Source organism: Podarcis gaigeae (assembly GCF_964106915.1).
Source record: "Podarcis gaigeae genome assembly, chromosome: 5".
In the NCBI taxonomy this organism is placed as follows: Eukaryota; Metazoa; Chordata; class Lepidosauria; order Squamata; family Lacertidae; genus Podarcis; species Podarcis gaigeae.
The window spans coordinates 59,232,663-59,256,879 of NC_139681.1; the positions used below are offsets into that span (position 1 = coordinate 59,232,663).

Consider the following 24,217-nt stretch of genomic DNA (forward strand, 5'->3'; position numbering starts at 1 on the left):
CTGAGAGGGCAGCAGACCTTAATCGGCGCCTCCCGTTCCGCAAGACTCCAAAGCCCCGTCTGGAGGGAGGCGGAGGCGGCAGCCGCGCCGCACAAAGTTTGCGTGCTCGTCCGGAGGGCGGATTGGGGATCCGGCTCCATGCGGAGCGGCAGAGCCCGGAGCCGGGCTCAGGCGGGTAGATCCATCGCAATCGCAGCCTGGGGTTGTCGCCATGGGCAGCTGCGTGGGGAGGCAACACCGAGAGCGGCCGACCACCCCGGGGCACCCGCGCAAGAGAGCAGGTGAGCGCCGCCGGTCAGGCACCCTCTCGGTGCCGTGGCAGCCGGAACGGGCAAGGGAATCTGGGCCGCTGGAAACACAACCGGGGTTGGGCCCTCGCAGACACTCCCCTGGGGGCCCTTTGCTGGAGAATTAACTTGTCTCAGACCCCCCACTACCAACTGCCACCATAATCGGGCACCGAGACCACTGCCAAGACTGGGAATAGGGCACCACTCTGCGATTGTCTTGAGTGGGCATCGGATCTTTCAGGATTGGGCCCGGATGAGGGCATAGCGGAGCGGACGGTAGTCTAAGTGCTTCCTCTCCTGTTAGCGATGGGAAGATTCGGTTTGGGGGGGATTTTTAAATGACCTGGATCTACTGGGTGGTCTGTACTTCCTCGGGGAAGCGTGTGGGATGTGTGTTAGTAAATGTATTGGTGGAGTAAGGCTCCCTGGAGCAATTTGGGTTTCTACTGATCCCTTAACTCCGTGTTTAGGAAGAGTGTGTGGGATGTCCCAAAAACTCGCCTGCCGGATTTATGTAAGAGCCAGTCCGGCCCGTCTCACCAGATGGGTTGGAAGTGGAAACTACTGTTTCCCCACTGGCTCAGAAGTACAAGTTTGGGCTTGGGGCTGCTCTGAGGTCAGTGGGCTGCCACCTCAGGTTTTAAATCAGAGTAATTTTATTTATTATTGCAGATTTACTAAACGCACTTTTATGCAGCTTTATGTGTTGTTGCGGAAACAAGTTGTGCACAAATCGTAATAAGATGCATTGTAAGCCATACAAAAATAAAAGAGCAATATAAAATCCAAATTATACAGTGTGCATAGATGTGTGGCTAAGTCCTAGCAAGAACATTTCCTTTGCCCTTGCTGCTTGATTGGAAACTTGTCCTGCAGACCATCATCAGGTACTCTAGTCCATGTGGGGGCTCCAGGACAGATACCTTCACAGCATGTGCTAAGGCCACATTTGCTGCTAGAGAGATTGCAGCCTTCTAGGAACCTAGGTGCAGAAATTCATGTCCATTTCCAGGTTCAAGGGCCCTCCCTGCTAAGTCTCCTGCAAAATGATAAGAATTGAGCTAGCTTAGGCTTTGCTGCCAGAGTCTGTGCATGTGACCCTGTGTGGTGTGTGCCCATGTGCGCAAGACCTGCCCTGACTTTTCTTAGTCCAGGTCAGTCAAGAGCACAATTGGTTCCCACCCTACCCCAGACGGCTCAGATCAGCCTCACTCTGCTGGAGCTGCATTAGTTGGATCAATAGCAGAAACCGCTTTAACTCAACAAGCTCATCAGCAGTATTTGGCATCGGCGGCGGTGCACACACACATTGATGCAGGGGTTCTGGAGACAGAACAGTCGACTTCTCAGCAAGAGAGAGGCCTTTGTGGACATCTAAGGAGCATCTAAGGTACAGTCTCTGTGTACGGCTGCTCCGGGTTGATTATGGTTTTTCAGATTATTGGTGGTGCTAGAGCCCTGATTAAAACCATGCCCTTGCACTGCCAAAGTGATAGGTGACACCTCCTCACATGCTTCCTATAAATGGGTATTTTGGGAGGTGTTGTTTAGGGGCTCCCAGGCAGCCACTCTGCAGTTGCTACTCTGATTTCACAAAGAATTGTGTCCTGAGGTCTCCCTCCACGATGCCGTGAGACTGGATTTAACTTTGCTGAGCCCTGCACATACATCAAGACCGAACCCCACCAGCAGCACACACTGTCTGCTCTGATCTATAGTCCACGGTGGTCTGAACAGGGTATGCATCTCTGCATGTTCCTGCTGGAGAACTTTACCCACTCTAATAGAGATTGGGCTAATAGGACTCCTTGGCAGAAACCCTGAAATGCTTTGGCACCATAGTGGCTATTTCACTGTGTGGCACGAAGGTTTATACTTGACACCCTGCTTTATATGATACTTGAAGTGCTCACTTCATGCCTCGGCTATAGGAAGCTGTTGTCTATGAAAGCACAATAAACTAGTCTTGAAAGTGCCATGGCATTTTAAATATATATATATATTGGTGCTACTGACCTAAATGCTTCCAACTACACTTCTGGAATTTATTTCTTGGAAGACCTGAGCATGTACTTTAAAACCAAAAGTAAACACTTGGCACAGTTTGTAAGTCTTTCTTGGCAAATCGCTCTGGGCAGGAATGCCTAGCTTTTGCTTGTGGGGAGCACTGGCTGGAATCTCTATTGCTGTTGGGCTGGGTTGTGAGAAACAGGAAACACTAGCTTCCTTGTAGAGCTCATGTTTTGCATGTAGAAGGTCCCAGGATCAATCCCTGCTATCTCCACAAATTGCTGGGAAAGCCCTCTGCATGAAATGCTGGAGAACATCTGACAGTAAGTGTAGACAATAGTGAAATTGATGGAGCAGTGCCTTGACTTAATACTTAGTTCCATGCTGGGAAAAGGATTTAAGATTTTGTTAGTCTAATATCTTATACAGCAGGGAGCTGGCACCAAGAAGCAGGATCTTCTGGGACAGGATACACTACTCAAAAAGAATAAAGTTTACCCTAATGCATTTAGTCCTTTTGTTTAACTGTTTTTGCAAGCATGTCAGACTCCTGCTTTTGTTGGGCTGCAGTCCTACCCACTCTTACCAGGGAGTAATCCATACTGAGCACACATCGGGACTTGCTTTGAAGCGAAAATGCATATAATTGTGTTTGTTAGGGAGCAGGCTATCTCCCTGCCGCAGAAATCTTGAGCTGCTCTGAGGCTTTGTGGTGGTGTTTACCTTAAGTGCTTATGAAAAGTTGGGCTGGCACTCCTGGTGATGTATTGCTGGCATTTTGCAAACGCAGGCAGTGTGAGCTGAGCTGAGTCTTCAAGAAACAGCAAAAACATGTCCCTGATCTACTCATCCAAGAGTGTGAACTGGAAACTGTGCAGTCAAGTGCAATGCAAGCGTTTTGGCTGATGGGATCTGCTGAGTTCTGGACTAAGCAAGTGTGGACTTTAAAAATATTTGGGGGTGTGAGTTGCACCAGAAGCTTAGAGACCAACAAAGGGAAGCTCTTACAGAAGGACTCTTCTTTCACTAGAGAAAAATAAAAATAAAAGGGAAAAAGCCCTGATTGGCTTAAGGGCATTGAAGATCCCATGGAACTATGAAAATAATTTGGAGCACTGATACCATTGCTGAACTCCAGCACAAGAATGACTTTTTGCCTCCAATTATGACATAGTGTCAACTTAAAGGCTATGATCTTGGCTTCCGGTCCTAAATTATGGGTCCGTTACTATAAGTCACTGCACTTCATCCCAACAATGGGCTGGGTGGAATGATACTTAAGTTTCCCTATCCCAACTCTCTGAGGCTCAGGCTGTTTTGGACACTATGTTCTTGCAGCTTCAGGGTTGTTTCTTGTGTCTGCATGCATGGGTAAACATAATATGTAAATTGCTAACACATGGACCTGCTTTACTGATAGGCCTATGAAATCCCATGATGGTTTGGGAATTCTGGTTTTCACAGGTCTTTTGATGAGTCAGGCCCATATGTTACCAATTTACACATTCAATTTGCCCATGCATGCACATGACGTCACTGAAATGATTCCTACATATGCCACGCAAGTGTAGCGTGTGAACCTATCCTGGAAGAAACTCATCAGCTGGTTTGGGTGTTGTGCAATGTGCAGTTGCCTGGCATGCTTCTTTCTCCGAGTACACCCTATCATAATCAGAAACTGGCCCCACCAAGGGACTGCAGGACTGACTCATGCCTTTGCTCTGCTCATGCAGCCACGGATTGCAACTGCCTGCGTGTTGCTCCCTGCAATAATTACTGTTTTGTAGGAGGCAGAGAAAGGGAAACAGGAAATGGGGAGGGCTCTGTAAGTGGGCTGAGAGCAACACTTGTAAGTTACACCTTCCCAAAGAGGAGGCTGACTGCATCTGATCCATAAAGAAGAAGCAGGGGGGCGGGATATCATATGTAGAGGAAGAGAGGACTTCCGAGAATCATAGGGCTGGAGGAGAGGTGGGCTTATAGGTCACCAGGTCTAATCCCTGCTTGAAGAGACCACCACCACCTTCCTTGATGAGAATTCTTCCTTGTGTCACCACAAACGTATTGCTGCTGAGTCTCTTTCTTTTTGCTGACCCCTGCTTGCCCTGCCACTGTTGATGTTATTGACTGATTTGCTTTGATGCTGTAGGTAGGCAGGGAGTTGACCTGTGCAGTCCAGGAGGTCATACCTGCCTTGGTGGCCGTTGGCTTACCTACTCTGATGTCACAATGAGGCTTGCCTGGCTTGATTGTTTGCTGAGGCCTTGGAATCTGTTGGGTTCTGTGAACTGCAAGCGTCCTACGTGAGACCAAAGTGCTCTTCTGTGGCGAGATGGTATTTCACGTGATACCATGCGGGTGCTGAGTCAGATCTGTTGAGCCATCCTGGGGCTTTTGAGAAAGAGGGACTTGTGGTTTCTAAGGTAAGGGAAAGCTAGAATGTTAAATACAGTGGTACCTCGGGTTACATACACTTCAGGTTACATACGCTTCAGGTTACAGACTCCGCTAACCCAGAAATAGTGCTTCAGGTTAAGAACTTTGCTTCAGGATGAGAACAGAAATCGTGATCTGGTGGCGCAGCGGCAGCGGGAGGCCCCATTAGCTAAAGTGGTGCTTCAGGTTAAGAACAGTTTCAGGTTAAGAACAGACCTCCGGAACAAATTAAGTACTTAACCTGAGGTACCACTGTACATGTGATTGACTCGTGTTCAACCGCATATATGTGTGGTGCCAGGAAATAATTAAATCGTTCAATTCAAACTTGGAAATGGTGGGAGAGCTGGAGAGTCCTCGTGGCTCATGAGGAGACCCTCCCTGGAGCCTGAAAAGGACGACAGTGAAGGCAGAGGAAGCCCCAAAGAGACTGGAGGTGCAGTGGCACTTTTTTTACACTGTTCAACCTCCCCACCTAACAGTTGATGTGTGGAGTAGCGCAGCAGCAGCAGCTGCTTTCCTGCATGTCCTCCAGCCTCCTACCAGTCCTAGAGCTTCAAATCTAGTTGTGGATATTTCTGGTATGAACTGAAGAAGAGTGGCAGAGAGGTTGTTTAGAAGGTGCTCCCCACTTTATGCAATTTCACTTATGCACACGAGGGCCCAGAACATAACCCTCACATAAGTGAGGGGAATGCCTGTACTGAACTACGCTATGGTGGTACAGTATTTTAGAATAAATGGCACTGTAATGACCCTACCAGCCCTGCTGGGATAAGACAATGGATTAGTAGACTAGGAAGTTTTTCCGAACTGGCTGAAATTATGATACTGCTATCAACATAGTGTGAGCTGACCAATGTGTTCTGATAGGACCCAGCCCCTGGGTAAGCAGGTATTCCTGATTACTGTCTGCCTTCTGCCCTTTTTCATTTGTGTCATTAAATTCCCTGTTTTGGGTTGAGCTTTGGTTTGGACTTATTTCCTGGTTCAATTGATGGGTGCAGAGCCATGATCCTGGTTATCTTTGTGTCCCACGGGTCAGATTTTAACCCCCTGGTTATTTAGTGGAAGTCCCACCCTGCCTGTCTCTGTTACTACAAGAGCATCTTGCAAGGTTGGAAGCTGTGCGTCTCCCACCCTCTTTCTTCTTTGGCATGGTTCAGGTTTTCAGTAAGCTAGTCCTGTTACCTGCATGCAACAGTTCCTCTGGCAGGCTTTAATCTGTGCCCAGCCCCCAGCTCCCAGGCCTGATTGTTTGCTTAGCTCAGAAGGTGTTGCCCAGATGCCTCCCTGCAGAGCAGCTTAGGCAGGAATTCACACCTGGGAGCCTAAGTTTACACTTACTGCTGCTTGAGGGTGTGGCATTGCCAGTGGCCTTCAGAACCATCAGGGAACAGATGTGCACAGGCTGTCAATTTAAAGGGGCAGATTTAGGGTATCTTATTGCAATGCCCCCTGCCTTGTGATTCATTCCTGTCCTGCTGCATCCTCAGTGTTGGTGAAAGACAAGATTGCCTGCAGCTGAGCCCGTTCTGTGTTGACCAGATCAAAATAGGACAGGATTTCTGCACCTTTAATAGTTGTGTAGAGGAGGAAATTTTGATGGCTACAGCTTGTCACATTGCAGAGCTGAGAGAAACTGCACCCAGTAGAATTCTCCTGTCTGCTCAACTGTTTTGGGGCCATATCCTGAGCTGCGTTTGGTTAGCCCAGCTGACTCACAAAGCTGGGGTCCTTATTTGCTGACAGGCTGGCGCGCCACTGCCTGTTCATTGTATTCGTAACCCTCCCCTCTTTTGCACCATGTGGCACTTCCCTAGAGTGCACAGGAAGAGCAGTGCCAACATGACTTCAGTTAATGTGGCTTTTTCAGCAGACTTCTTTCTTTCTTCTGCTGTTTGGGCCCTGGAGTCAATTTTGCAAGGCTGGTGCTGGGAGACTTTTCTGGCTTTGCCCAGTTGAAACCAGAATACAGTTCTCAGGAAAGAAATGGCCTTTGCGACATAACCCAGCATGGCTCATAAGAACATAAGAAGAGCCTGCTAGATCAGGCCAACAGTCCATCCAGCGTCCTGTTCTCACAGTGGTCAAACAGATCACTGTGGGAAACACATTAGCAAGACCCGAGCACACCAGCACCCTGCCCACCTGCAGTTCCCAACAACTGATATTCAGAGATTTACTGCTTCTGGCAAAGGAGGTGCTACATAGTTACTGTGGCTAAAAAAGGTAAAGGTAAAGCGACCCCTGACAATTAAGTCCAGTCGTAAACAACTCTGGGGTTGCGGCGCTCATCTCGCTTTACTGGCCGAGGGAGCCGGCGTACAGCTTCCAGGTCATGTGGCCAGCATGACTAAGCTGCTTCTGGGGAAACAAGAGCAGCGCATGGAAGTGCCGTTTACATTCCCGCCGGAGCTGTACCTATTTATCTACTTGCACTTTGACGTGCTTTCGAACTGCTAGGTTGGCAGCAGCCAACCGAACAACAGGAGCTTACCTCGTTGTGGGGATTAGAACCGCCGACCTTCCAATCGGCAAGCCCAGGGCTTAGTGGTTTACACCACAGCGCCACCTGCGTCCCTAGTTTCTAGTAGCCATCAATTTACCATCTCCTCCATGAATTTGTCTAATCCTCTTTTTAAAACCATCCAAGTTGGTGATCATCACTGCCTCCTTCAGGAATGAGTTCCACCGTTTAACTATGTGCTGCTTGAAGAAGTACTTTCTCTTATCTGTCCTGAATCTTTCAATATTAATTGTATGCCAATGAGTTCTAGTGTTGTGAGAGAGGGCGAAAAATCTTTTCTCCATCCACCTTCTCCACACTGTGCATAATTCTATGTCACCTCCCACTTACCTTTCTCTAAACAAAAAGTTCTGGATGGCCTCATTAAAGGGGGGGGGGATCTTGGATGATCCCGCAGCCAACTCTGACATTTTCCAGCACCATGTAACATTATTCAGTGGGCAGGACTGTCCTTGGCTAATGCATCATGCATTTACCAATCCTGGTGGTTCCCTTCAGAAAATGCTGATCCCTTCTGTTTTCTTGCAGAATGCCTCTTTTGTGCACAGGCAATTTGTCATCCAAGGGCTCATGCAGGGCAGAAGGGAGAAAGAGAGTGGGCACAGCTGTGTCTGAAGGGCATGTCCAGGCAAGAAACGACAGAGCTGTGTTAACACAGTGCATGGGAGCATCTTGCTTCCAGCAACACAAAAAACAAAATGCTTATGCCCTATGTGTATCCCCTTCTGTGACCACAGATGCTACGTTTATGCTGTGTTGTCCCCAGATGACTTCTGGATGTGCAGTATTCCAGCCTCCTCTGTTCCTGTCAGGGTGCTTATTAATGTGTGTTGCTAAGGAGCTGTGCCTGCCCACCGGCAGATTCCCAAGGATGGGCAGTTGAGGAGTTGCGATTTACTGCATTCACACAAAACAGACAACACTTGTAGGGAGAGATGTTCGGGATCCTGAGGCTTAGTCGTCATCTTCTGTACCTAGTTCTCTGCTTTGTCCTGGCAGGAACTCTTTCATACCCAACTCATTTCCATATTTGCCACATGTGGTTTTATGAGGCTCCTAAATCATCCCTCCCTCTCCGTGTTTCTCTGTGAAACCTCTTCACCTAACAGACTGTTACTGATTGCAGGGTGCACACCAGTATTCAAGTCCATTGGGCTTTCTCCCTGCCTTCTGCTTTTGGTGCAGGAATTGCTCTCTTGTTTCCTGGCTATGCTGCTTGAGGGCACACATGAAGCGTTTTGAAAACAGTAGCGTGCTATATGGAAACCACTGCTGTTCTGCATATTTTCAGCTCAGGAATATCGCCGGCTCAAGAATGGCAGGGGGATTAACGTTCAATGTGTGTTACCACATGCAGTCTCTACCTTCATAAGGACCTAATAAGAGCCCTGCTAAGTCAGACCTAAGGCATCTTTAGCCCAGCATCCTGTTTCCCACACTGGCCAACCAGATGCTTATGGGAAGGAATCCCACAAGAACTTGAGAACAATACAGTGGTGTCTCGGGTTAAGTACTTAATTCATTCCGGAGCTCTGTTCTTAACCTGGAACTGTTTTTAACTTGAAGCACCACTTTAGCTAATGGGGCCTCCTGCTGCCGCCGGGCTGCCGGAGCACAATTTCTGTTCTCATCCTGAAGCAAAGTTCTTAACCTGAGGTACTATTTTTGGGTTAGCGGAGTCTGTAACCTGAAGCGTATGTAACCCGAGGTACCACTGTAGTCCTTTCCCACTGTCGTTTCCCTGCAACTGGTGTTCAGAGGAACCAGAAGCACTATATCCCGATGTACCAAGCAGCCATCATGACTGGTAAACTGTGAGAAGCCATGAATTTATTAACACCCCTTTTAAAGATTTTCAACTAATAACCATCACCACAAGCACCAGGTAACTAGAGTTTCTTAGGTTCTGCCAGTGGCATCCACAAGGGATCCTAACATTGGCTTTGAGGGTTTTGGCAATGATATATGGTACACCCTGAAGCAGTAGAGAGCATTTTGCATCATAATGCCCCACTGGGCTGAGGATAAATCCTGAGCTCGGCCTTGCCTGTCCTCTCCTTACTCCCTGTCCTGCCCACATCTTTGTAGCCTTGGTGTTAAACAGCTGGTTCCTATTCTGTGCTGTCACTTTCCTGATTCACATTTTTCAGTTGGATCTAGCACATTCCCTTTAATAGTTTGCTCTGTTTTGCTTCTGGGTACTTGGTTTCCAAAGGAATTAAGAATCACATATTCCTACATTGAAGCAGATGCCACCCGACTCAGGAGAGGCAATGGCAGAAAGACCACCATAAGTTGTCTTATGTTTTTTCAGACTGGCTACATGGTTCCTTCTTTTTTCAGCTTGCCTAATTTAGAGTGAGATTTATATCCCACATTGCTAGTGCTCAGTTTCAGAGGGGTAGTCAGGTCAGTCTATATTGTAGCAAAAGCAGCAAAGAGTCCTTTTTGTGGCTGTTGCCTACATATTTGGTAAGAGTCTGTCTCAGTTTTGTGCATTTTATGGTTACAATAGCAGGTACATGACTTTTTAAATATTTTCTGACCCGAGATCCTTAGTCCAGCAGACCACAAACATTCATTTCTTCCCAGTGACATTTGTTTCTTGATTCACCTGCACAGAGGAAGACAGACTTTTAAAACAGCCTGTGGTGTGTGTGGGTGGGTGTGTCCGTGTCCCCAACATGAACCTAGTGTAGCTTGTCTCTTTCCTGTGTGCCATTTCACACAGGGATCCCATAAATCTAATATAATGGTTGTCTTGATATACGATCAAATGTTTTAATTCTTCTTTGTGAGGCTAGCATAGGAGAGCCACTTTATCAAGTCATGAGCTGTTCCTTCCTGTCTGAAAAAGGTAGCTGAAGTCATTTTTTAAATGCCATGGTAAAACCAGTCTAGCAACTTGAAACCTGGCTTCCCCTCACCCACAGAGGAACACCTTGCTTCTGTAGTCAGCTACTGAACCTGCCTTCTGATTCCTTTGTCTAATGATTAGAGTCCATTGCTTCCTAAGACTGTCCTAAAGACTGTCATGTACGGTATACATTTTACATTTGGCTCCCTCCTTCACACAGCCTTTGGGGTCACACCCTCCCATAATCTGAGTAACGTTAGACATGCCATCATTTGTTTTGCACTAACAGGCTGAACCATTTTAATATCATACCCCCAAGTAACCCAGAAATCAACATGTTTTCTTTGTAGCGTGTAATTATGTCCGTAATTTTGGTCTTGTTTGCCACAGAGATGACTGGGCCAGGTGCAAACATAAGTCCGGGGTGCTCTAGGTATCAAGCAGGACTGTCAGGCTTGAGGGTGCTGAGGTTGAAACATGGCAGATTAGAGATCTTGCCTGATTCCCTTCTGGCATGTTGCAAACACAGTGCATGTGCTGTCTGTACAGGTGAGCTTCCCGATGGTAGAGCTAGAGATTGTGTTTCTGGGGAATAAAGAAGAAAGAATATTGAAGTGGAGATGGGGGGGGTGTTTAGGTTAGGCTTGGCAGAGCAGGAGGGGAGCTCAGCCCATTGTTCTCTGAAGAGGGAGACAGCTGGGGAGTGGGAGGCAGCCCATCCCACTTAAGCTGGGGAGAGGGAAGTTTGGGGGGGGTGCAGACTCAGGTCAACATGTGATAATGTGTCACTTATCTGAAAACACTCGATCAGGAGTTGGTGCGAAGGGCCTGTGTGTGTGTGTGCAGTCAGTGCCCTTCTGTCTTGGTGAAGGAGCCCCAGTTCCTTTGAGACTTGATAGTGATAGACAAGCAGGCTCCGCTGTGGGGAATCGAAGCTTGTTACAGGGCACACAGAGAGAGAATCTGACCCACTGCTGGCGATTTCATTTATCAGCTTGGCGAACTTGATCCTTCCACACTGCACGAGTGCTGGCTGGGCCTAGCAGCATCCCTAGTCTTCTTTAAAAATGTGGTTAGTTTTGCTGTACAACAGGTTCTGCAGAGTGACGATTCCTTAGCATGTTTTTTAAACCTGTTGTCTGTTGATCTCCTCGGATGCCTCCCAGCTCTTATGATTATGAGATAATAATAGTTGCCTCCACAGGCAAGTGGAAGTTAGGTAATGTGGGGGTGTGGGGGTGTGTGCAGATCTTGTTGTCTCTTCACCTGGGTTTGAAAAGGACCCGAATATTTCATTAAAGAAAACCAATAAATGGCTGCTGGCACAGATGGGACGATGCTTTTCCTGAGAGTCCCTAGGTTCCCAAGAAGTTGAGGGTAGTGCCTATGCACTTGCACTTCTGCTGGAAATGGTGATGAAATATTTGGCTGGCCGGATCCGTAACCTGATACAATAAGGCTTTGGATACACTCCTCTCTGTAGTGTTGCTGCAACAGCCATGACTCAGTGGTGGAGCACTTCTTTTGCATGTTAGAAAGTCCCATTCCCTGGCATCTCCACACAGGGCTGGGTTTGTTCTCTGTCTGAAACCCTGGACAGCCAGCAGACAATGCTGAGCTTGATGGTCCAGTAGTGTGACACTGTATAAGGCAGCCGTTTCCTGTGTCCTTGTGCCTTCTAGGAGGAGACACCCCAGGCAGGATATTTTCTCCCCAGACTCATCAAATCTGGTACTTGGAGAAATGAGGAAGGAGATTCCACACACAACTGCAGTGTCAGGAATGAGTGGTCCGTCTTGAGCTACTGTGGGATTTGGGGGGAGCAAAAACCTACACATCACAAAAGGAACATTTTGCAGCAGGGTAAGGTGTCTAGAACCTGTGGCTGAACTGGCTGGACTTTGGCAGCAGTGTCATTCAATAGCAGCAGCTTTGCACTTGCTACCTAAGGTTGGTAGTGGTTGCCACTCACTACTTCCCTCTCTGCATTCTGATCATGGATTGAGAGGCTGAAAACAGTTGTTTGAGATGGATTCCTGTGCACCTTCTGCCTGGTTCTTGTCATAAAAGACAAAGCAGAGGTCCCGGGTTTGGAAGTAAACTGGATGTCTCCTAGCTCCACCTCTGAACCAGAGAAGGGCCAACCCAACCTTTCTTAATCCTGAAGCTCCTTCCAATAGGCACCACAGAGCGGCCTATCACTTTAAGAGCTCGGAGAAAGCAAGAGAGCCTGTGCCAGGCAGTGACAGTGCTTCCTGGGCAGAGGGACCATAGCTGCACACTCTCACTGCCTTCTGTCTTTTAAAGTAGCAGGCAGAATGGCCAGAGTTGTTCTGATGAGTGCCTGATTGGCAGGTAGACCTAGAAGCTGTCTCAGGGTTGTCCAATGGGAACCCAGCCTGCTCTGAAAGCAGCCTTTGTACCTCTTCAGTCAAAGACCATTTCCTCTGTGTGCTGAGTTGCCTGGAGCCAAAGGAATGGTGTCTCTTGTCTATGGAGGTGGCTGCTGCCTGCCTCTTCCTCTGCCTACTACTGAGTTAATTGTTCCCAAGCTAATCTCCTTGAGAAGCTTAGCTTAGCTGGGGGCTGGAAGAAGCCAGGAGACTCTACCTATGGCCTGGTAATGCCAGTGGCTTGCTGTGGAAAGCAGGTGGCCAAAATAAGTTCTGATTTTGCAGAGTAAGTAGAAGTTATTTCCCTTTGCTCCTATAATACGAGGTGCATAAAGGAAACTGTTTGCCCTTGGGGTTCAATTAGCTCCAGCAGGGGGCCTTGCTGGCTCCCCCATCCTTCATTGCAGAAGTTGTCTGCTAAAGATGCCACATAACTCATTTTAAACAGGCCTGACCTGTTTTTACTTGCCATCTGTCCAGGTTTTTGTTTTAATTCAGCTTTAATGCCGGGCACCAGGCCATTTAAAAAGCAATTTGCGTATTAAAATGGCGCAACTACAATAGTTCATATACAAATAAGCCACCGCTCCTTTTGGCTGTGTAAATGTGGGACCCTATTGCCAGGCCTGCCTCAGGTGCCCCTCCTCCTCCTCCTCTGCAGGTAAAGGACCTCTAACCAAAGTATCCTGGTCCCTTAGTTGTGATGGCAACTCCCCCTTCCTATCCAGGGCAACCATAAAAGGTTGCTATCACCTGTAAGGTATCGGTGGAGCCATCCTCAATGATGCAGTGGCCATGTTTGGGGACAAGGGAAGGGCCACCCAAGTTTGGGACTTGACTTGTCTCTTGCTTTTTCCAGCTTTGTTCTCTCTTTCTGAGAACATGTCTTGCCCCTGGCTTTTCTCTTCATCTACCCACCCTAATTAGACTTAAACCTGCAGCACAAGCTTCTTATACAGCTGACTTGAAGCTAAATCCCCTTGCAGAGCCAGCCTGGGCAGGGTCAGCTCAGGAAGCTGGCCTTCTGCTTCCTCCACAGAGAGCGCTGAGAAATGCACCTCTGTGAAATGCATGAGGGGCGAGTGATGTGGGGAGGCCTCCCCTCTGCACGCCCCTTGAATCTGGAGGACATTTTCCTGGGGGATGAAAGGGCCACAACAGCATTGGGGGCAGGGTGAGAATTATTGTCTGGAAAACGATGTTTACTCTGTGTGCCTATGATTTCATCTTGCTTGCACTCATGAAATCCGTCACAGAATTTGGCACCCATAAATTCTCCATTTTCCTGTTAAAACCACACATCTGTTGCTGTTACGGCTGTGAACAAAAGCTGGGACACGTGGGCAGTGTTGGGTGAATTCCTCGACGCCAGAGGACCCTGTGCAAGACCCCCAGCTTCAGGGGCGGGTGTGGGGAACAGGGACAGGAAGGTGTTTGGGTCTTCGTTTGGGTGTGTTGTTCCCATCTCCCTTGCGTCTGACCATTTCCCAGATCCAACTCATTTGAACGTTTCGATTTTGGAAGCAGAAGACAGTATGCGCACACAAAAAGCAAAATACGTGCATATTTTGCATGATTTCCATAATTTATTCAGGTCACCGAATTTGAACCTCCTTGGTGCAGAAATATACACAGCCCTCATTGTTCGTCTTTCCTCCCAAGTACCAAGGAGAGGTTGTTGCGAGATAAGAGTCAAACAATATTGCATTGATTTTTCCAAAACAATTAGTCTCTATGATCTCTTCTGCTGCAGATAGTGACCCCACAACCCATGAGCAGCTGCTCCATAAAACTTACTTCCTGGTAACCTAGTGGTTACAGATTCTGTGCTGTGGTGCTTTTGTGGTGGGTGGGAGAAGTCAGCTGGGAATGAGATGGCAGCAGAGAGTCAGTATTTGACTTTGTCCCAATGGGATCCATGCAGGACTTGCTCCCTTTGCTAACGTGGCACTTTTACCCAGGATGGGAGGGGGTAGCTTTTACTTTCCCAGCTATTTAGTGGTCTTATGAATATTACATGAGAATTACAGGCTCCTAAGTAGGGGAATGGCTCTATATTTCGCTCCCTGTTCCTTGGGAGCCAGGCTAGTGGCTAGCTGTCCGTTCTGGGATTCAAGGGCAGCCATTTCCCGCAGCAGTGTGTGTGACTTTCTGACCTGTTCCAGGGTTGTCATTGGCTAGCAAACTCTCCGTACAGGTTTTACTTCTGCAAATGGTACTGAAGCACTGCTCTTTCTCACTGCTCCCATTAAACTGCAGCTACTTACCCCAATCAATGTCTTCCTGGCCATCTCTAGGACCCCTAGAGATTGTGGCTGGTTAATTACATCCTGGCGGCAGGTATTCCAGTCACCGCATCTCGTGGGGTTGGGCTGGATCAGAGTGCTTGCTTCCCACACATCTCCCCCTCTCCCCCCACTTTCTCCAGGCTGAACATGGCAAGGAGGCTGAAATCTACAGTGAAAAGGACACCAAAGTATACAGCAAGCAGCAGCAGCATTCTGAGGGGCTGCTTGGGAAGCAGAGGAAGCCTTGCAGTGAAATCAAACCTTTGGTCCATCTGGCTCAGAATTGCCGAGGCTGATTAGCAGCAACTCTCCAGGATTTGAGGGCCAAACTGCACATGGCACTGAATGTGTCGCTTGGAATCGTGTCAGGAGTGTTGTTGTGGTTTATTTAATATTGGTGCAGGGCCCTAGTTTTCATCAGGACCACAATGCAAGGGGTGGGGAGGTTGAACCCAGTTCACACCCACCCACCCACCACTGTTGTTAGCCTAGTAACAACCAAGCGTTGGGGGGGAGTTCATTGGGAATGTGGGGAGGGAAGGAGCCTTCTTGCACTTTACAGTCCTGATAAAACCAGGCCTCCTTGTGCCTGCTTTAAAAAAACCACCACAACCACCACAAAGTGTTTCCAAGTGATACATTTGGCATCACATGCAGTTTGGCCCTTTGACAAGGAATGTTTCCCAGCCCTTCCTGCAGATGCCAAGGGCAGAACCTGGGACCTCCTGCAGGAAAAGCATGGGCTCTGCAACTTGAGCTGCAGCTCTTCTGAGGTCCTGTGCCAAAGAAAACCTCAGGAGACCTTGCTCAGGGCTGTCCTCCGGTTGTATCTAAGATCCGTTTCCTGCTGCTCCTTGGGACCTCATTATGGACATGACGTCTGACTGTTCACCCATGAGTGTAAAACTCCTAACGACATGCAAGGCAGGGCTGCTCAGTTGGATCTTGTATTGTTCTCAGCCTTTGACCCCTGGTCTTATTTGTCATCCATAATCTTTGGTCTCCAGCTGTTTGTGACTACAACTCCCATCATTCCTAGCTAGCAGGACCAGCGGTCAGGGATGATGGGAGTTGTAGTCCAAAACAGCTTGCAACCCAAGTTTGGGAAACCCTGATACTCACTATTGCAGGCCTGAGGAACATAGAATACTGTCTTACACTCAGTCAGACAAATGGTCCATACAGCTTAGTATTGTCTTGTCTTGTCTGTTTGTTTGTACCCTGCCCACCTGACTGGGTTGCCCCAGCCACTCTGGGTGGCTTCCAAAATATGTATAAAAACAAGATAAGACATTAAACCTTAAACAGCTTTGCTATACAAGGCTGCCTTCAGATGTCTTCTAAAGGTTATATAGTTACTGCTCCTGGATTAACATCTTCCCCATTAAAGCTTTTATAACCCACTTTTTTCTCCAAGGAGGTCAAGGTTCTTCCCCCTCCTCAGTTAATCTCCACAACAACCCTGAGAGGTAGGTTAAGCAGAGAGCCAGTGACTGGCCCAAGGTCACCCAGTGAGCTTCCTGGCCAAATGGGGATCTGAACCCAGATCTCCCAAGTCTTAGTCCGACACTCTAACTCAGCCTTTCACAACCTTGCGTCCCCGGATGTTCTTGTACCACAACTCCTATCATCCCTGAGCACTGGCCATGCTGGCTAGGAATGATGGGAGTTGTAGTCCAACAACATCCAGGGAACTAAGGTTGAGAAAGGCTGATCTAACCACTACACCACACTGACTTAAAATAAAAATAAAAATCAGCATTTTAAAATTCTGCATTTTTTAAACTGTTCCCCTCTCCTTTTCTCACCCTCCTGTCCTGCCCCACTCCATTCTCTCATTCCTTTGAATGGTTAAATCAGACAGCTTTAGAACAGAATTGTACTTTTTGTGAGCTACTGTAGCAACTGTAGCCAAAAAGGTGGGTGTAATAATAAAAGTAGTAGTAGTAGTAGTAGTAGTAGTAGTAGTAGTAATAATAATAATAATAATGACTCTGAGGCATGCTTGAGTTGGGGACTTTGTCTGAATGCACTGCCATGTGAGAGATTGTCATGTGACTTGGCATTTTCAAAGGTTTTCTCTATATTCCCCTCATACTCTGGAGCACAGAACATGACTCACAATTCCATCTCTCCCTCCACTAATTACGCTCTTAATGTTAGTGCTCCTTGGCCCCATCATTATACTCAGTGGTGGGTGACATTCACTGGTTTGTTTTGCAGAGCGCCAGTTATATCCTGAGTATTCTTATTTGTGGTTTCTGTGTAGACCCACCCTTGGGCTATGTGCCTCTGCTCATGAGAGCTGTGGAAGTCTGTAGAGCAGGGGATTCCCAAGGAGTGGTCCATGGCCTGCAAGCTTCATTCCGGGAGCTCACGGTGTGTCTGTGGATTTGGGCTGGAAACAGGAGCTGGCCCACCCATCAAATAAAACATTGGCATTGATTTTTAATTGTATCTTAATGCTTTTTTATGGCAGTGGTTCCCAATTAGCTAAGTACTGCAGGCCCCCTGTACAGTATTTCAAAAGCCAAGCCATGGACCCCCAACTTTTAAAAATGTTGATATCTCTATGGTAGCTTTTGTTACATGAATGGTGCCATGGATCCCATGGGTGGGTTATGAAACACCAACTGGGAATCACTGTTTTATTGCATTATATTTTGAATTCCATGGAATTCTAATTGAAATACTGTTGACTCGCAGCTTATGTACATTTAACTTGTGTGATCCCAGCTTTAACTGGTTGTATCCCAGAAGGCAGGGGGATGGCAGAGTGGGGGGGACCATTGCACACACCTTGGGAGAGCCGTTCAGAGGTGCAGGGAGAGTCTGTAGCTGCCTTGGAAGAGAGTGCAGAGGTGCAGGGAGAATGCTGCACTGTGCTTTTTATGGTTTTAAAAATGTTGTTTTGACTATACACAATTTTGGCTTTATGCGCTATCGCCCAGAATGTAACCCCCGCATAAATTGAGAGTCAACTGTACAATAAAACGCTACATATAAGAGATAAACCTTCAACATTGCACTGTTACCCTCCATCAGTGCAACCATTTCTGGATAATCTTCCCTCTCTTCCTTCTTCCTCTGATTCTCCAGAGCAGATTTAGGGGAGGATGTACAGGGGGCCTATGGAAGGAGGAAGGAAAGCCCCATCCTGCTCGTGGGATCGTTTGCGTTGGCTTCCACTAGCACACCAGGTTAATTGTATTTGGGCTAGAGGGTTTCATTCAACTAAGTCTTACTCAAAGTTGAGCCACTGAAACAAATGAACCTAAGTTAGTCATGTCCATTAACCTCAGTGTGTCTGCTGTGAGTAGGACTAGTATTGAATACAACCCAAAAAAAGCCATAGAAACCATACAGCATCTAGCACAGCACATTTGCTGCAACAGGCGAAAATAATAATTTAAGTGCTGTGCCGTGACCCTCAGCAATTTCGAAGTGGTCCCTGGGGGGAACATTTGGGGACATAAGATGAGCCTTCCGGATCAGACCAATGGCTCTTGTAGTCTCGCATCCTGTTTTCACAGTGACCAAACCAATGCTTGTGGGAAGCCTGCAAGATGGACTGTTCCAGAAAATGAGCTGAGGAAGGGATGTGCCTGCCTCTCGGAACATGCTCCAAGGGGTGTAGCAAACACCTTCCTGTGTAGCCCAGAACATTCCTGGCAATTTCACATCTAGCCCAGTAATTAGGCTCGTAACGTTGGTATTGTTTGCCACATCATTATCCCCAATAGTAGGTTGCAATCTCCGTATTATTTTGCAGAGCAACAGTTATGACCTTCCTGAGCTTGGATATGTTTGTTAATATCTCACATGGCATTAGCTTTTTGTGCCAAATCATCTCAAAAGGTGGCTCATGTTTAGTTTGTCATTCTGTACACACACACACCAAGACTATCCACACAATGCTTCTTCTGCAGGTTCTCTCTTCTTTATAGATGTACATTCTTGCAATCTTTCCAGTGTTATGCTCCGTGTGTATCCTATTAAATTTCATCAGTTTTGTCTTCTCGGCACAGATCTGCCGTGTATAGAGAGCAAAAAGAAAGTTTGTCCTCTCCTCCGTAGCGCTTTTAGCCCCCTCCAGTTCCATACTCAATTAAAAGAAAACGTTTCATAGCCTTCTCTGTTTAATGCTGAGTTATTATTTCCCGAGACAGCTTTCCACTCAGATTGTGAGGCTCCCTGCTTTGTATTAGCTGTTCCTCAACTTGGTTGCGTGCACAGTTTTTGGATGACACATTTAGAAAATATTTGGAAGGCCAAAACAAAGCTAAGATGGAGAATGCAAGATTTTGTGCAGAGATAAAAACGGAGGAAATGTGCCTGTTCAGAGAGGGAGATTGAGGAGAGATGTGGGAAGTATTGAAATGTCCCCCTTTTAAATCACTGTTAAGAAAAACGAGTTTCCTTTAGAAGGGAGGTATAGGGGTGTTTGTCGGCGGATATGCACCTGCTGGCTTTGTTTTGGGGTGCCTCGTGGATCCTGCATCTGGTAAAGGAGCAGAACTTGAATAAGACACTCAAGAATCCATGCCACAATTAGGAAGAGAACCCCGATGAACTGAACTTTTCCCAGAGGAGCCCCTGCCTTGCTGTAGCTCATCCTTTGCCAGCCTTGCGACTCACCAGACTCCAGCTCCCTGGCTTATTCTCTGGCTAATTCCCTGTGCTATAAATACTGCCTGGGGTGAAAAACTCCCTAAGGCTCCGGTCAGGGCAGTGGCCGTGCAGGAAAAGCTCTGCCAGTGGCTACGTGACTCGTGCCAGGCTGTGAAAAGGGTGGGGCAATGGCTGGCAAAGGAAAGAGTCTGGCTAGGGTGAATCTCTTGCTTTGGGGACCCCCCCCCATCTGAAGCCTCCCTCTCCCTCTGCAGGTCGCAATGAACCTTTGAAGAAAGACCGTCCCAAGTGGAAGAGCGACTACCCCATGACCGATGGGCAGCTGCGGAGCAAACGGGACGAGTTCTGGGACACGGCACCAGCCTTCGAGGGCCGCAAGGAAATCTGGGATGCGCTCAAGGCTGCTGCCTATGCAGTGGAGGCGAATGACCACGGGCTAGCGCAGGCCATTATTGACGGTGCTGGAGTGACCTTACCCCACGGTATGTGATGGCAGGACGGGAAGTGGGCAAGAGAAGAAATAGCACAGGGCTAGTTCTTTCTGCCTTATCTCTTGCCAGAGGTAGAAATCATGCCCTGTGCTATGAGCATAAAATGGGAACTTCTATCCAAGCAAAAATCATAAAGCAGGAATAGGCAATCGGTGCTCCTCTCCAGGTTCGTTGGACTGCAATCCCAGAATCCTTGCATGGCTGTTGGCCGTGTTGGCTGGGCTCATAGGAGCTAGGAGCTGCAGGGCCAGAGATTCTCCCATCCCTGTCTTAGGGCCTGAAATCCCTGTTTGAACCCCTTGCCTGCCTGCCACAGTACAAGCACACATGTGCACCTGCAAACCCCAGATAGCAGCAAATGTGTCTTTATCACCATGCATATTATGCAGGTTAGACACACACGGAAGTAATAATTGGCCATGCCTCCCTGCTACTTGTCTCCACTGTGAGAAAGGTGTTTACTGCCACAAAATATATGAAGTGTCCTCAGAGCGGGTACTTCCAGGATTCTTGAGCTCTTTTGATCCCTTCTGTACACATTTGTTCCTGGAATAAGGACAACATTCTCCCAAGACCTGAACAAACTGAGACAGCTTTGCACTGTACCTGCCACTTCACCTTCAGGAGGAAAGAGAAAAAGTGCCAACTTCATCCCTGTTACCCTGTGTTAGTCTCTGTATGGATGAAGCATTTATTTGTTTGTTTATTTATTAACATTGTATGCTACTCTTCATCCCAAAGGGGCAAACATCAAAATGTTAAAACAATACAATCTTAAAAACAAAACAAAAAAACACATTACAACTTTTTGAAACAATTTAAAAGTGTCTTAACACATTTAAAAGCAGTCACATAGCCTCACAGTTACTATTTTCAAGGTTGTCATGGTCAGTACCTATAACCCATCAAATGCCTGTGTAGGGGCACCTGCCCTTTGGAACGCCCTCCCACCAGATGTCAAAGAGAAAACCAACTACCAGACTTTTAGAAGACATCTGAAGGCAGCCTTGTTTAGGGAAGCTTTTCATGTTTAACAGACTATTTTATTATTTTAATATTTTGTTGGAAGCCACCCAGAGTGGGAAGCCAGATGGGTGGGGTATAAATAATATATTATTATTATTATTATTATTATTATTATTATTATTATTATTATACAGGGAAGTTTTAAATTTCTCCTGAAAGCCAATAATGAGGGAGACAGATTCACCTAATCCTGGAGGGCCGTTCCACAAATGGGGAGCCACGAACGAGAAGGCCCTGCCATGGGTCAAAATACCAACTGGGCAGCAGCCAGAATTAGTATGACCTACAGGGCCTCACCTGCCAATCATAGGGCCTGGGGTGCTTAATGTTGCGGGAGATGCTCCTTTAAATACTTGGTTCCCGAGCCATTTAGGGCACTCACATCTTGAATTGGGCTCAGTAACTTGCTGGCAGCTCACTGGCAGCTGGGGTGTGATAGGTGGCTGGGCAAGGTTGTTTGGTTAGAGAATTGGACTAGGACCTGGGAGACCAGGGTTCAAATCCCCGCTTGGCCATGAAGCTCACTGAGTGAGTTTGGGCCAGTCACTTCTCTCAGCCTAGCCTACCTCACAGGATTTCTGTGCAGATTGAACGAGGAGATGGAGAACCATGTACGCCACCTTGCGGTCCTTGGAGAGAGAAAAAGGAAATATAAATAAATTAAATAAGGAGAGGAAATTGAAAACTTACATTTAGTTTGTTGGGGAAGAGACTGGGTTCCGTTCCCCCCTATAAGCCTCTCACGCCCCCTGCTGGCGCTTTCTTTCCCCTGCAGGTTCCCTCACCGAGTGCTATGACGAACTGGGTAACCGCTACCAGCTTCCAGTCTACTGCCTGGCCCCCCCTGTCAACCTGATCATGGAGCGGAGCGAGGAGGAGGGCGTGGAGCCCCCCGAGCCAACGCCCAACACCCGGCGCGAATTCCCCCTCAAAGTCCGCCTCTCCACGGGCAAGGACCTGCGCCTGAGCGCCAGCATGACAGACACTATCGGGCAGCTGAAGAAGCAGCTGTACGCCCAGGAAGGACTGGAGCCCGCCTGGCAGCGCTGGTTTTTCTCGGGCAAGCTCCTGACGGACAGGAGCCGCCTGCAGGAGACCAAGATCCAGAAGGACTTTGTCATCCAAGTCATCATCAACCAACCACCTGCACCGAGGAACTGAGTTGGAGGCGGGTGGTGCGGCGCCCGGCCTTCAACCCAGGGACTGAGATTGCAGGAGGCTGCTCTTGCACCTGGAGGGGGGGGCCAGCAGGTGGCGCCCTCGGAACCAGGGCCGGAAGGTTCCCCAGCGGCCCCTGAGAAATTGCACACACTCACTCGCTGCAAGAGGCAGCAGACTGAGTTGACAGCGCAGATGGGCAACATTGAAAGTGGTTTATCCCCGTGGTTTGTCTCTTGGGGCCCTTTGGGGCCAATTTTTTTAAACTTCCCAGAACTCCAAGGATCGGACCTCCCCCCTCCTCCCAAATTATCCAGGCTCTGGGCTCGGCTGGCACCGAAACACATGCCTCCCCCCCTCCCTTGCTCAGCTCCCGTCCGGGCTGAGCTGCCTGCACTTGAGCCTATATGACGGATTGTGGACGCTGTCTCCTGGGCACAGCTCTTGTCGTTTGGGCACTGAGAAGCTGGAGACCAAAGCGTCCCTGACATGAGGGGCCACGCTGGGCCCAGGGCTGCACTACATGGGTCAGAAGACCCTGCCGGTTCTGGCTGCCCATTTCCAGGCCACTGAATGAGACCTTGAGAAATGCTGAGGTTGGCCCTCTTTGCACAATTTCATGGGATGAGCCCAGCGAGGCAGTTGCTGCTCATCCTGGTTTTATGGGCAGCCCCTCAACCAGATAAGGTGCGATATGGGGGAAGATGGTTTGTATGTATAGGTATCAGTGTAATTTATCAATAAAGCCTTTTCCAACTAGCCTGGAGCCTGATTTCAGCTGGGAACTTGCTTTGGGTGCCTTTGCTTTCTGCGAGCGTCAAACGACTTAAAGAACTGGCCTTATGAACCTGGTAAGCTTGATTTGCTTTTGAAGGAAGAGGTTGTCAAGCAATGCAATCCCTGAGCATCTCCAGAAGGGCAATGGGCAATTTGCATGAGGCAAACCAGGTAGGAAAGGCTGAAGCTCAGTGATAGAGCAATTGCCTTCATGCGGAAGGTCCCAGGATTAACCCCAAGTGGGGCTGGGAGGGATTACTTCCTGAAGCCGCGGAGAGCCTGTCAGTGTAGACAAGGCTAAGTAGACCAATGGTCTGTCTCAGTATAAGGCAGCTTCCTGCCTCCCTAGGAACCTGAAACTCAAGTGAAATCCAAATTTCAATGTGGAACTAGAAGTTGCCTGGAGTAATGTAGCTGTTAACCAGAAGGTTGGTGTTCAAGGCTACCCAGGCATAGCTGTGGACAGGATTCCTGCATTGCGGAGAGAGGGGGATGGACTAGATGGCCCTCAGGGTCCCTTCTAACTTACTATTCTGTGATTCTGTGAACTACATAGTGGCCACAATAACAAAAATGGGGGGCTGATGCAACATGTGGGGAACCCTCTGCAGATGAGAGGAATGGCTGCTTATTTCCTCCTGTACTTCTCCGTTCCAGGCCTTTTTCTTACCTTCTTACCTTCAGCCGGTCTTGTTTCCCTTTTCACAGCCTGGCTGGAAAGGGGAGAAATAGACACTGCCTGCACAGAAGAGGACCAGGCAGCGAAGGTTTGTGCACCACTTGTGCCTTTAGCAAGGGGAGGGAAATGTGGGTTGGGAGCCCCCAGGCTCCCCTTGTAAGGTCTGGCTTGGCCTTCTGATCCAAGTTCTCTGGCCACATCTAGTCAAGAGGTTTTTGAGACAACACACCAGACAAATACATTGAAAAATGGTACCACTAACACGTCTTAAGCTTATCTTATTGCTACAGTGGTCTTTCTGTTTTTAAAAAGGATGCCCGCCCTCTGTGTACAGGTGCTAATTGCCCACCTGCAAAGCACAAAGGAGGGGGAGGGCAAGGGAAATGAAAAGAGCAGAACCCGTGTGGAAGATCCACTTGGACAATCTCTGCTTGATGGAAGGTCAAGCATGGACAGAAGTGCTCAGCAGTTCACATGACATGTGTACAGCACTGCTTCTGAACATTTACACATGTGGTCTGCTGAATTACTATTTAATACTATTATTAAATTTACATCATCATAATCTTCATTGTTATTATTTGTATACTGCCCTATACCTGCAGGTCTCAGGGCGGTTCACAACATAAATATAAAGAATACAGAATGCA

General features: G+C 48.0%; 1 protein-coding gene across 2 annotated transcripts; it reads left to right on the top strand.

Moving 5' to 3' along the window:
• Window positions 1-148: 148 nt before the first annotated feature.
• UBTD1 (ubiquitin domain containing 1) lies at window positions 149-22,870 on the top strand. 2 transcript variants are annotated; one of them, XM_083738065.1, is made up of 3 exons: window positions 149-281; window positions 19,691-19,918; window positions 21,729-22,870. In XM_083738065.1, the coding sequence occupies exons 1-3, from the start codon at window positions 212-214 to the stop codon at window positions 22,112-22,114; spliced, it is 684 nt and encodes a 227-aa protein (XP_083594191.1). In that variant the 5' UTR covers window positions 149-211; the 3' UTR covers window positions 22,115-22,870. The 2 variants fall into 2 exon arrangements, with proteins under 2 accessions (XP_083594191.1, XP_083594192.1); XM_083738066.1 differs by lacking the exon at window positions 149-281 and adding an exon at window positions 1,063-4,723.
• Window positions 22,871-24,217: the final 1,347 nt, after the last annotated feature.